The sequence below is a fragment of the Mixophyes fleayi genome, chromosome 3 (genome assembly GCF_038048845.1).
Source record: "Mixophyes fleayi isolate aMixFle1 chromosome 3, aMixFle1.hap1, whole genome shotgun sequence".
Lineage (NCBI taxonomy): Eukaryota > Metazoa > Chordata > Amphibia > Anura > Limnodynastidae > Mixophyes > Mixophyes fleayi.
Window position 1 is genome coordinate 68,961,112 of NC_134404.1, and position 12,080 is coordinate 68,973,191.

The window sequence follows — 12,080 nt, forward strand, 5'->3', positions numbered from 1 at the left end:
ATTTTGACTGCAATTTTGGCCGCAAATGCGGCCATCACTGTATCAGGACCTATATGTTTACTTTATGAGTTACTGCAAGGCCATACATAAAATTTAAACCATACCTCTCAAAACACCAAATGGTAAAGAGGGACACACAGGGCTTGTTATCAAAAGTACTAATTTTTCTCACATACATTTGCATCCACTTTGCAAACTCTGGAGCCAAGCATACATTTTTCAGTGGCTAATAAAGGAATTTTCTCATGCAGATCTAAAGAACCAGGAAAACGATTCAAAAGCAGCTATTGGGAAATGAAGAGGAATTGGGCAAATGGCCACAGTTGGGCACTTTAGATTTTTTTTTATAAAAATCACACTTTGTCGTGCATTCATGGACAACAGCAACTATTTCTACAATGATAATCATAAAACCGATTTTACTATATAGCTACAACCATCACAAAGCACTAAACACATACATATAAATGCTCCAAACATAGGAGCCAGACAAACACTCTTACGGACCAGTTTATCAAAACTGATTTATTATGAATCAGAACAAAGAAAGATTTTTTTCTAAAGGAAAGTAATCCAAGGAGTCCAAGACAACTGGAAGGCATGTTATGTTCAAAAAAGTACAGCACAAACTACATCAAGACATCACAAGGGGCCTGAATCATTAAGGAACTTAAATTAAGAAGTTTCTTATTTAAGTCTCCTGGACAAAACCATGTTACAATGAGGGGTTGAAAATTAGTATTCTGTTTTGCACATAAGTTAAATACTGACTGTTTTTCATGTAGCACAAATATCAACTTTAAATTTCAGTGTACAAATAAGCTATCAAGTATTTGTGTGCTACATGAAAAAAACAGTCAGTATTTAACTTATGTGCAAAACAGAATACTAATTTTCACCCATTGCATTGTAACATGGTTTTGTCCAGGAGACTTAAATAAGAAACTTCTTAATTTAAGTTCTTTAATGAATCAGGCCCAAGATGTACAAGCACTTTATTGTTTAGAGCTGTTCCTGTATTTTTAGTTTCAGCACAATCAGGTGCGGGCGGTACTTCCAACCAAGACGTTTCTTTCCCCTTGCCCTACACTGCAGCTGCCGCTTGGGACAATGGATAGAGCAGCCATTGGTCCGCACACCACGTAACGTCAGCGGCGGACTCTCATTCACATGCAAATAAGGCCGGGGTATATGGAGACTGTGAGCAGCCGCATTGTGACGTCACAAAGGGACCGAGAGAACGTTGTATATAGTCACATGGATCTGGGGGAGAGGCAGGTGTGAGAGATCGCCCTGTACACATACACTGTATACCTAATATCTGTACATACACACGATGGATCGGGGGGACAGGCAGGTGAGAGATCGCGTTCTATCATGCATGCGTTCTGCAGATTTCCAGTAGGCCTAGAAATGCGCATGTTCCGACGGATGTCTTAAAGCGGCCGAGGAAGAGCGGATATATTGTTGATACATTGTCATTATGTCTGCAAAGATTGTAGCTTCAAGATCTGCAATGTCCTATCTAGGATGTGGCTGATCGGAGCCGGCTGTACTCGCCCGTATATCGCAGCTCATGAGACCCTACACAAAGTAATTGTATAGAGAAGCTCGGCCTTGCCCATGTGCTGATCTGGGCCAATTTCGTGATGTGTTGTGTGTAGACAAGGGACCAAGCAGTGTAATATGTAGTTTTTTCATGACAGTTGTTATAGATGTGAGAATTAAATATTCCCACAGTGACATATACACCACTCATTGCTTGTTGACCTGGACGTACTTGCGGTGTTTATTTGTGCATCATTGTATCATCTGATCTTGTTTTGGTGTGTAACTGGATTGTTTCAATTGTGTCTGTGGGATTAATACTCTACTAGCATTTTACCTGCTTTGTCATCCTATTGCTTGTGATGTTGTTTAGAATGTTTATGTATCTGGATTCTTTGATATTTATTCTGTCAATTAAAAGTACACAGACTATTTTCTCTGTTGGGCTAGTTGTGATTGAATGTCCCACAATAGTTGGTAGAAGGTATGACATGTCAGCCTTAGCAATATTATTCTGAAATGTATGCAATTACCTTACTTGTACGTGCTATAGTGTTCAATGTGTCTGCTTTAAAATCAAAGCATCCCAGAACAAGTAGACAAATGTATTCTGTAAATCTATCATAGTTTTGCTACTGTGATTTTTGTCATTTTAGAGAAAAAAAGTGTTTTTGTAGACTGACTTATTTGAATTGGTTTTACAACTAGCTTTTGAGACTACTTGATAAACTTTTCTTTAGTACACATTAAAAGAAAGAATCACAAAATTCTATATCGCTCAACTCATTATTTCTGGCTTTACATTTTCTTGGACAGAAAAAGGAGTGAAACTATTTGAAGTGTCTTCAAACTATAATTTAGATGAACGATTGTGGATTTTCTTTTGGAGATTGTTGGGGAAGCAGCCTGATAACCTTGGTTAGGCTGGGTACACCCTACAGGTTTTTCAGCCTGTTATCGGGCCAATCGAACGATAAACTACTGTTGGGCCCGATATCGCATAAGTGTGTACGCTCCAACGATGAACAATTATCATTCTAAAGGACATTGTATTGTTTGATTTTTAAACTGGACTAAAAATGTTGTTCAACGATGGAACATTGTTTTTCTAATTCTTCAGTGTGTATGCACTCATGACCGGCAGAGTCCATAGATGTCTATGGAGTGTGAAGTGTAGCAATCTTTTTAGCTAATGGTTATGAAAGATGAGGAGCACAGACCTAAAGGTAAATGGTGTAAGTGTGTACACATCAATCAGCATGCTGATCGGGACTTTTTTTTTCTTTTTCTGTCGTTGATAAAATCATTTAGGCTATCACATCTGGAGAAATTTTGTATAGTGTGTTACCCATCCTTAGTTTGATGTTCTTTGGGGGAGTGATTATGGTGGGTAGAGGTACCCAGTATATGATATTGAATGTGCTAGTGACTGTTTAGTCTGTAGATGAGTAAAGCTAGGTACACACTACAGAAAATGTCTCCTGATGTGATACCTTTAACGATTAGCATGCTGATCACACTTACACCATTTACCTTCAGATCTGTGCTTCTAATCTCTCATAACCATCTGATGAAAAGATTGTGACTCTGTAAGCGCTATGGAGATCTGCCTACACTGCTGGTCGTGAGTGCGTACACCCTGCAGAATTTGCCCAAAACCGTTCAATCGTTTCTCGAGAGTTTTAGTCTGTTTATTAAATCAAGTGAAACGATATGATGTGCTTTGGTACAATAAAACATGATTGTGGGAGCACACTAATGTGATATCGGACCTAAAAGTCATTTATTGTGTGATTTGGTACTATAATCGCATGGAAAAACCTGTAGTGTGTGCCCAGCTGAACACGTTGTAAAACAAACTAAAAGAAGATATTTGCTCTATTTTGATTGTAAGCTCTTTGAGCCTAAGGATGGTTTTAATGGTCTTGTTATTATTGTTGACCTGCCAAGGCTGTTCTACCTGTTTACCTTCCCTCTACACAATATTTGCATTTATTCACTTTCTATACTCAAACAACCTACTGAACCCCAAGCCAACACTGGAACATATATCCACACTAAGCACTCTTATCGTTGCAACCTCTGACATTTAACCTACTGTATAAAACTCAAGTTTTCCTATAGATTGTAATCTTGCAAACGGCACCATGTTACCGTTTTTGCTTGTTAATATCCAGTCGTCTTGTATTGTTTTGTTACCCTATTGTAAATGCTTTATTTGAACATACATTTCCCTTGTTTGGCGACTTTGAAAATGGCGGTATCAAATTCATATATGCAAATCAGTCTCCAAAAGTACCATAGAATAACCTTTGTCAAGTTTGTCTGTCATAAGTCTAACAGTATTTTCCAGTTATTTAGACTTTTATGTATATGGCATATAAAACTTTATGCATCCAAATCCTTCAGCAGATGTTCACAGCTTCTTTGGGACACTGTAATGCATTTGTTTCCATGTTTCAGGCCAATAGAAATGTCCTTGTACCACCTTCACCTATCTTTCCCCTTTTTTAGACAAGGAAACCTCTGGTTGAGAAGCGGAGGAGGGCAAGGATTAATGAGAGTCTACAGGAGCTGCGAGGTATCCTAGCTGACAATGAGGTATGTATTCAAGCATGAAATATTAATGTCTGAGCATGTGTCAATTTACATGATAGAACGGTCAGCCAACACACTATAAATCAGTCTAACATAAAGTACAGTCTGCCAAGTAAAGTATGTTGTATACTGTACTAATCTATCTTGTGTATATATAGTATATAATATTTTGCTATTCGTTGTAGAGTGCACCGTAAAATGCCACTGAAATTTGCGCTCAGGACATGAGTTTTTGTTGTGGCATATTTTCATTGTCTTCTCTCATTAGTTTCAGTCAAAGATAGAGAATGCAGAGGTTCTAGAGCTCACGGTGAAGCGCGTGCAACGGATCCTTCAGACCAGAACAGATGGTGGGTGTTTGCAGTGCAATAAAACAATCATAGAACACACACACACAGCTTGCAGCTGCAAACATAGACATTGCTATTTTCTATGAAAGCAATCGCAAACGATGCCCTTCCGTACCGATGTAAATATATCTGCTTATTTGTGGTTTATGTACGTGGATAGTACTGCTAGCTCTTTGTGCTCTGTCTTTATGTTGTGTGAATATTTATCGGCTTTGTTCTTTCTGCAGAGACTGACCGGTTGCAGCGTGAGGCCAGTGAGCGATTTGCTGCAGGCTATATCCAGTGCATGCACGAAGTGCACACCTTTGTGTCCAGCTGTCCGGGTATCGATTCCGGCCTGGCTGCCGAGCTGCTCAATCACCTACTAGAGTCCATGCCTTTGAGTGAAGGAGGCCTTCAGGATCTTGTGTTGGATGTGCTGCTGGATTCACCAGCCTCTGACCCTTCGTGTGGCCTGGGTTTGCTGGGATCCTCATCTGATGACAGCTGCTCTGATGTGGAGGAATCGGAGATTGGCAAGGGTTGTATGGAGGCTGTGCAGGACAATGACAGGACCCCAGAGATACAGCCTCCAACTTCCTCCATGTGGAGACCTTGGTGATTTAATCCAGAATATGGGAATACATTGGGACCTGTGTTGACTTATACACCTGTGTCGCGTACATCGGCCCCAGCAGAGAGTGCGTACCATGTCTACATGTTTGGATATTTCATACTATAACTCAAGCTGTTGCAATACCAAGTATAACTGTGTTGTTCCACCCACCTAAATGTATGTGATCTCCTAACTACTTCCTCCTGGACAAAAGCCTCCCCTGGGCGTCGAGACCACAGTAGGGGATTACTGCAGGATACATCTCTGTAGTGATGCTTTGTTATCCAACTTGCTGTATGTTCCACATTTGTTATACTGTGCAACATGTTCATTGTCATTGTACAGATACTATTCATTATACTGCGCAGCAAAGTCATTGTACAGATATTATTCCCTTGTTCATCTCTCTTTGCCGGAGAGGCTCTTAATTCAAATGAGTATTGTATTCTCCAATAGGGAGGTTTAAATCCCTGAATTATGGATTTTGTGCTGTGCCTTGTTGAGGGTGAAGGCCAGACACCCTAAAATAACTGCAAACTCCCACATATTAACCAGTTGTCTGGTGCGTGGTTCTAGAGTGATGTGGTTAAGCCACTTTGTTCAAGGGACGCTATATAGGGTAAAGTAGGCAGTTTTCTCTTTGCTGCGTATGCATAGTGATAGTGCGTTTAAATCTCATCCCTAGGTGGGATGTCTAGTGTTTAGGTAACTTGAGGTTCTACCTTCAGTGAAGGAGATTATAAAGGATTGTTTGGATACCGATTTGAAGGGTGCTATAGGAAAAACATTTATTTCTTTTCTTTTTTCTTAAGTTTCTTTGCAGGAATATGTGTATATTAGGAAGGTAATGTGTTGTGGGTTTATTATTTTTTTTTTTGTGTGTATATAGATATATATTTATTTTTTTTTTAAATGCTTTTGGAAGCAGGTGCCTGAATCTGTGTGATGCACTTGAACCATATAATGAATACATGGTCTCCAGTGTGTGCATCCATCTGGCAAGCACTTATTTTTGTTTTTTCTTTAAACTTCTCATCCCAGAACATAATGTCTCTTTTATACTAAAATGTACTAGTGTGTTTGAGTAGTACTACTGTGCATTCATTTTCATGAATAAATTAATGATCTTTTATGTAAAAAAACCCAAAAACTTCTGTTTGTTTTTTTTTTTACGATGTGTGAAGTCGCTGTTAACTTATTTTCATAAGTAATGTTCCAAATAGCTGCGTCTGCACTATGTACCTGTGCTCTAGAAGGATCTTGTACATGGATAATCCACAAGCTGCTGTAATTGTTGAGGCTATGCCATTGTTACAGAAAAGCTACAAATATATTTTATACCATTGACAGTACAGCTATTTTTTTTTCCCAGTACAAATTGTACTCTCAAAGTGATTATTCTCTTTTATTTAAATGGCGTCACAAGGGTTCTGCCGTGCCGTGCATAGGGGACTATTTCTCTTCATGTTCAGACTCTTGGGGGCCCCTCTTACTAAAGCTAAAATAAGTTACCAGATATAAAAGCTACTAGTACGTATGTACAGTGAGTAAAAGATTGTTTATCGGAACTGAAGATATAGAATATAAAACTGATTTACGCACAGACTGTTACATGACACTACAACCAGCCTTTCATAATCTGAAATTGCCATTAATGAAATAATATTTAAAGTTAACCACCTAAGATGAAAGAAAATGTAGTTTTGTGTGGCAATCGAGTTCATGCTAAGCATTTTTTTTTTTTTTGTTTTATTTTAAGTTCACCTGATCCACCGGGGTCCCCTAAGGCTGCAATGGTCCATACTACAGTCCTCTGTGTGCTTATCACATGGCTAAATTTTGTCAATGCCCCTCCCCCACAAACATGCTGTTAGTTTTATGGGTAGTCTGTCTTTTCATTGTTACACTTAGGGGTATATTTACTATGTGGCAGTTCCGTAGAACCGCAGATTCCTGGCGCTTTGAAATAATTTTTTTAAAATGGCACTTTTATTAAAGGCCCCCAACGGGTTTTGTCCTTAATAGAATTGCCCTTTTAAGAAAATGCCTTTGAAAGCGCCGGGAATCGGCAGTTCTACGGAACCGCCACATACTAAATATAGCTCCTTGTCAATATTGTTAAAATATCTGCCCATAACTAAAAACAATTTCAAACCCATTTCTAAGTGTACGCAAAAGTGATGGTTTCCAAAACTAAAAGTTTCCGTCTTATCAATGTGTAAATGCGATCTGCTGTCTTGCAAATAATCCGACATCTAAGTTACACTTCACGTGTCAAAGTTACAACCTGGTTGCTGTGAAATACTACATTACGTGCTCTGCTTGATCATGTCATTAAACAGACCCATCTTCTGCAGGTGTTACTGTCTAGAGCGTCTTCTTGACAAACATGCATTATTATCTCTTATTTATAAGGTGTACGGGTCCGCAGCACATACATGAAACTTTCAGTATTGTACAATAAACAGACAGCAATGATGCACTGTATTTGTTTGGTTTAGTTGAACAAAGTATTATGATTGTTACAAAGACATCTACTAGTTAACAGATGGCACAGAGTACATTTTCGTAATTAAAATGTCTCAATGGTACATAAACCAGTGATGAACAACCTGATACATTTTAACCTTCAAGGGGGCCACACATTACCCTTATTCTCCGTAATAAGTTAAAACAATACATTTAATGAAAGACACCTCTGTAGTTACATATCAGAAGGCATTTCAAATAAGTTTTTCATGCTATAACAAACAAATCTGACAATTAAGCAGGAAGGAGCTGGGGGCAGCATTACTGTTGCCTATTACTGACACATACTATACTCTTGGGGGTATATTTACTAAACGGCGGTTTTGAAAAAGTGGAGATGTTGCCTATAGCAACCAATCAGATTCTAGCTGTCATTTTGTAGAATGCACTAAATAAATGACAACTAGAATCTGATTGGTTGCTATAGGCAACATCTCCACTTTTTACAAACTTGAAGTTCAGTGAATATAACCCCTGGGGGTAACTGTATCAAGCTGAGAGTCTTCCGGCGAGTTTGAAAAACCAATCAGATTCTAGCTATCATTTATTTAGTACATTCTACAAAATGACAGCTAGAATCTGGTTGCTATAGGCAACATCTTTACTTTTCAAACCCACCGGAAAACTCTCAGCTTGATAAATTTACCCTCTGGTGTACTCCTCCCTTACCACCATGGTAATGTGTATGTTTATAATTCACTCTAGATTAGTGTGGTCAACAAATTAGTGTGATCGATGGAGCAAAGCGATGTCTTGTGAAGTTTGCTTTCGATAAAGTAGGTGGGCTTCAAATAAAACAAGAAGGGGAAACGGACACTGCACAATTTTAAACTTAAAAAATATGTATTTTGTATAAATAAGAAAGAATTCCCTTTTACACATGGCCTCACAACCCACACATGGGTTATATTCTAAATATACATCTGAATGTAGTAGAACTAAACATTTGTCATTTCACTAATAGTACAACACTGCATGTTCTTCCAGGAAAACACACAACTAAACAATGTTTCCCATGCAAGTCATCTTATTTATGCAGATATTGACTGTACAACGTAATTCTGGCATTCCTCATTGTTCATAGCTCCTTCTCTGAATGGACTTGTCCAGAGATAATTTGTAAATTGCGAGGTGGGGCCTACATGGCTCTGACTTGTCAACACCTTGAACTCTTTGTCACGTTTCTCAAACTATTCCTGAACAGTTTTTGCAGTGTGGCAGGATGCATTATCCTGCTGAAAGAGACCACTGCCATCAGATGATACCGTTGCCATAAAGGGGTGTACTTGCTCTGCAACAATGTTTAGGTAGGTAGTATGTGTCAAAGTAACATCCACATGAATGCCAAGATCATTTCCCAGCAGATCATTGCCCAGAGCATCACACTGCCTCCGCCGGCTTGCCTTCTTCCCCAGGGAAACGATGCACACATACCCGGCCAACCACATGATGTAAAAGAAAATGTGATTCATCAGACCAGGCCGCCCTTTTCTATCTCTCAATTGTTCATTTCTGGCGCTCATTTGGCAATTATAAGCATTTTCAGCGCTGGACAGGGGTCAGCATGGGCACTCTGACCGGTCTGCAGCTACACGGTCCTATACACAGCAAGCTGCAATGCAGTGTGTTCTGACACCTTTCTATAATGGCCAACATAAACTTTTTCAGCAATTTGTGCTACAGTAGCTCTTCCGTGGTCTTTGACTAGAGAGACTAGCCTTCACTCCCCACGCTCCTATGAGCCATGGGCGCCCATGACCCTGTCATTGGTTCACCGGTTCTTCTTCCTTGGATCACTTTTGGTGGGTACTAAACACTGCATACTGCCAATACCCCACAAGACTTTTGGAGATGCTCTGACCCGGTGGTCTAGCCATTACAATTTGGCCCTTGTCAAAGTCGCTCAGATCTTTACACTTGCCCATTTCTCCTGCATCCAACACATCAAGTTCAAGAACTGACTGTTCACTTGCTACCTAATATATCCCACCCCGTGACAGGTGCCATTGTAACAAGATAATGTTATTCACTTCACTTGTCAGTGGTTTTAATGTTGTGGCTGATCGGTTTATTTCAGTGTCATGGGCTGTTGCTTGACCAGAACTGTAAGTGGTACCCAGCATTAACAGGTATATTTATTATAGGACGAGGTGGGGCTTCGCCAAATCTATATCAAATTAAGGGGTCACTGCCGGTGGTAAGCTTTGCCTGGTCTCTTCAGTGATAACTTCCCCATGGAAAGCATCAGAAAGCCTATTTAAACCAGGATTACAGCGATACATGTGCCGTGACAATCTTTCTGTTACCACCATATCTATTTTTCACTTTCATTAATTATGTCTGTTCAGTTGCGCTGTCCACGAGTGAACCAGCTAGACGGCTCACACATACGTATAATGCCAGACACTGTCCCAGCCAATCAGTAAGTTGACCCTTATGGCTCTGTGTCAATATTACCGAATATTGCTCATGTGCCTCTGCAAAATTTTTTTGATAAATTAAGTCGATAGGGCAGATCTTCTATCACCGCCCATTATTAATAAATATACCACTTAATGCATTAACTAGTAACTATTTTGTAGCCCAGCTCCTCAACCAAAGGAATGAGCAGGGAACCTACAAGAAAGGTGACTCCTTTTTAAGTATCTCCTTTGATGTGTAAATAAAGACCTGTTCTGTGGTAATTGTGAACTTCACATCAAAAGCCTTTACTTAGAATGACTGCCTATCCTGGAAGCAGTAAAATTGCCCTTTCAACAGGAAGCATGTTGTTCCCATAGGAAACAGCTGCTGGGTATACCTGGGATGTGCTGTACACTAAACCTGCTGGATCTCAGGCATCAAATGAGTTCAATTATCCAGTCTTATGGATGAATGATTTTAACTGTATAAATAAATCACAAAGATATCTGGGTCAGCAATTCTCACCATTGACATATATGCATTAGAGATGAGCGCACTCGGATTTCGTGAATCCGAGCCCACCCGAACGTTTCCGATCCGAGTCGGATCCGAGACAGATCCGGGTATTGGCGCCAAATATACACCTGAAACCGAGGCTCGGAGTCATAATCCTGCTGTCGGATCTCGCGATACTCGGATCCTATAAATTCCCCCCTAGTCGCCGCCATCTTCACTTTGGCATTGATCAGGGTAGAGGGAGGGTGTGTTAGGTGGTCCTCTGTCCTGGTAGATCTCGTGCTGTGCTGTTTAGTTCTGTGCTGTTTAGTTCTGTGCTGTGCTGTGCTGTGTTCTGCAGTATCAGTCCAGTGGTGCTGTGTGCTGTGCTCTGTCAATTTTGAGTTCAGTGGTGCTGCTGGGTCCTGTGCTGTGTCCTGTTCAGTCCAGTGGTCCTGTGTCCTGTGCTCTGTGCTTCTAAGGGTATAGTTATTTCCCCATTATTCCCAAGTGTTTAAAAAATTAAAAAAAAGTTATAAAAAAAAATACCAAAAAAAAATTAAAAAAATTAATTACAACAAAATTTGCAAAACCAATCCTGCAGTATAAGCCCATTGGTACTGCAATATTACCAAGTTCACACATTCAGCAGTAAAAGTCCAGTGGTACTGCAATATTACAAAGTTTACACATTCTGCAGTATCAGTCCAGTGGTGCTGTGTCCTGTGCTCTGTCCTTCTGAGTTCAGTGGTGCTGCTGGGTCCTGTGCTGTGTCCTGTTCAGTCCAGTGGTGCTGTGTCCTGTGCTCTGTGCTTCTAAGGGCATAGTTATTTCCCCATTATTCCCAAGTGTTTAAAAAATTAAAAAAAAATTATACAAAAAAATAATTAAAAAAAAAATTAATTACAACAAAATTTGCAAAACCAATCCTGCAGTATAAGCCCATTGGTACTGCAATATTACCAAGTTCACACATTCAGCAGTAAAAGTCCAGTGGTACTGCAATATTACAAAGTTCACACATTCTGCAGTATCAGTCCAGTGGTGCTGTGTCCTGTGCTCTGTCCTTCTGAGTTCAGTGGTGCTGCTGGGTCCTGTGCTGTGTCCTGTTCAGTCCAGTGGTGCTGTGTCCTGTGCTCTGTGCTTCTAAGGGCATAGTTATTTCCCCATTATTCCCAAGTGTTTAAAAAATTAAAAAAAGGTTATAAAAATAAATAAATAAATAATAATAAAAAAAAAAGTAATTATAACAAAATTTGCAAAACCAATCCAGCAGTATAAGTCCATTGGTACTGCAATATTACCAAGTTCACACATTCTGCAGTATCTTGTGCTACATATAATGGAGACCAAAAATTTGGAGGATAAAGTAGGGAAAGAACAAGACCCACTTCCTCCTAATGCTGAAGCTGCTGCCACTAGTCATGACATAGACGATGAAATGCCATCAAAGTCGTCTTCCAAGCCCGATGCCCAATCCCCTAGTACAGGGCATGTAAAATCCAAAAAGCCCAAGTTAAGTAAAAGTAGCAAAAAGAGAAACTTAAAATCATCTGCGAAGA

At 39.7% G+C, this 12,080-nt stretch overlaps 1 protein-coding gene across 2 annotated transcripts in view; it reads left to right on the top strand.

The window, feature by feature from the left end:
* The first annotated feature begins 1,161 nt into the window (after positions 1-1,161).
* Positions 1,162-12,080, top strand: part of LOC142143659 (transcription cofactor HES-6-like) — a 200,387-nt gene continuing 189,468 nt past the window's right edge. The window contains exons 1-4 of one of the 2 annotated variants that reach the window (XR_012689562.1): positions 1,162-1,357; positions 4,063-4,149; positions 4,415-4,496; positions 4,724-5,902. Coding sequence is in view for 1 of the 2 variants with exons in the window: in XM_075201678.1 (XP_075057779.1) it covers positions 1,337-1,357; positions 4,063-4,149; positions 4,415-4,496; positions 4,724-5,097 (564 nt within the window). In the remaining variant the exon portion in view is untranslated. Of the gene's footprint in view, positions 1,358-4,062; positions 4,150-4,414; positions 4,497-4,723; positions 6,242-12,080 lie in introns of those variants that run through there. The other variant, XM_075201678.1, reaches the window with a different exon arrangement.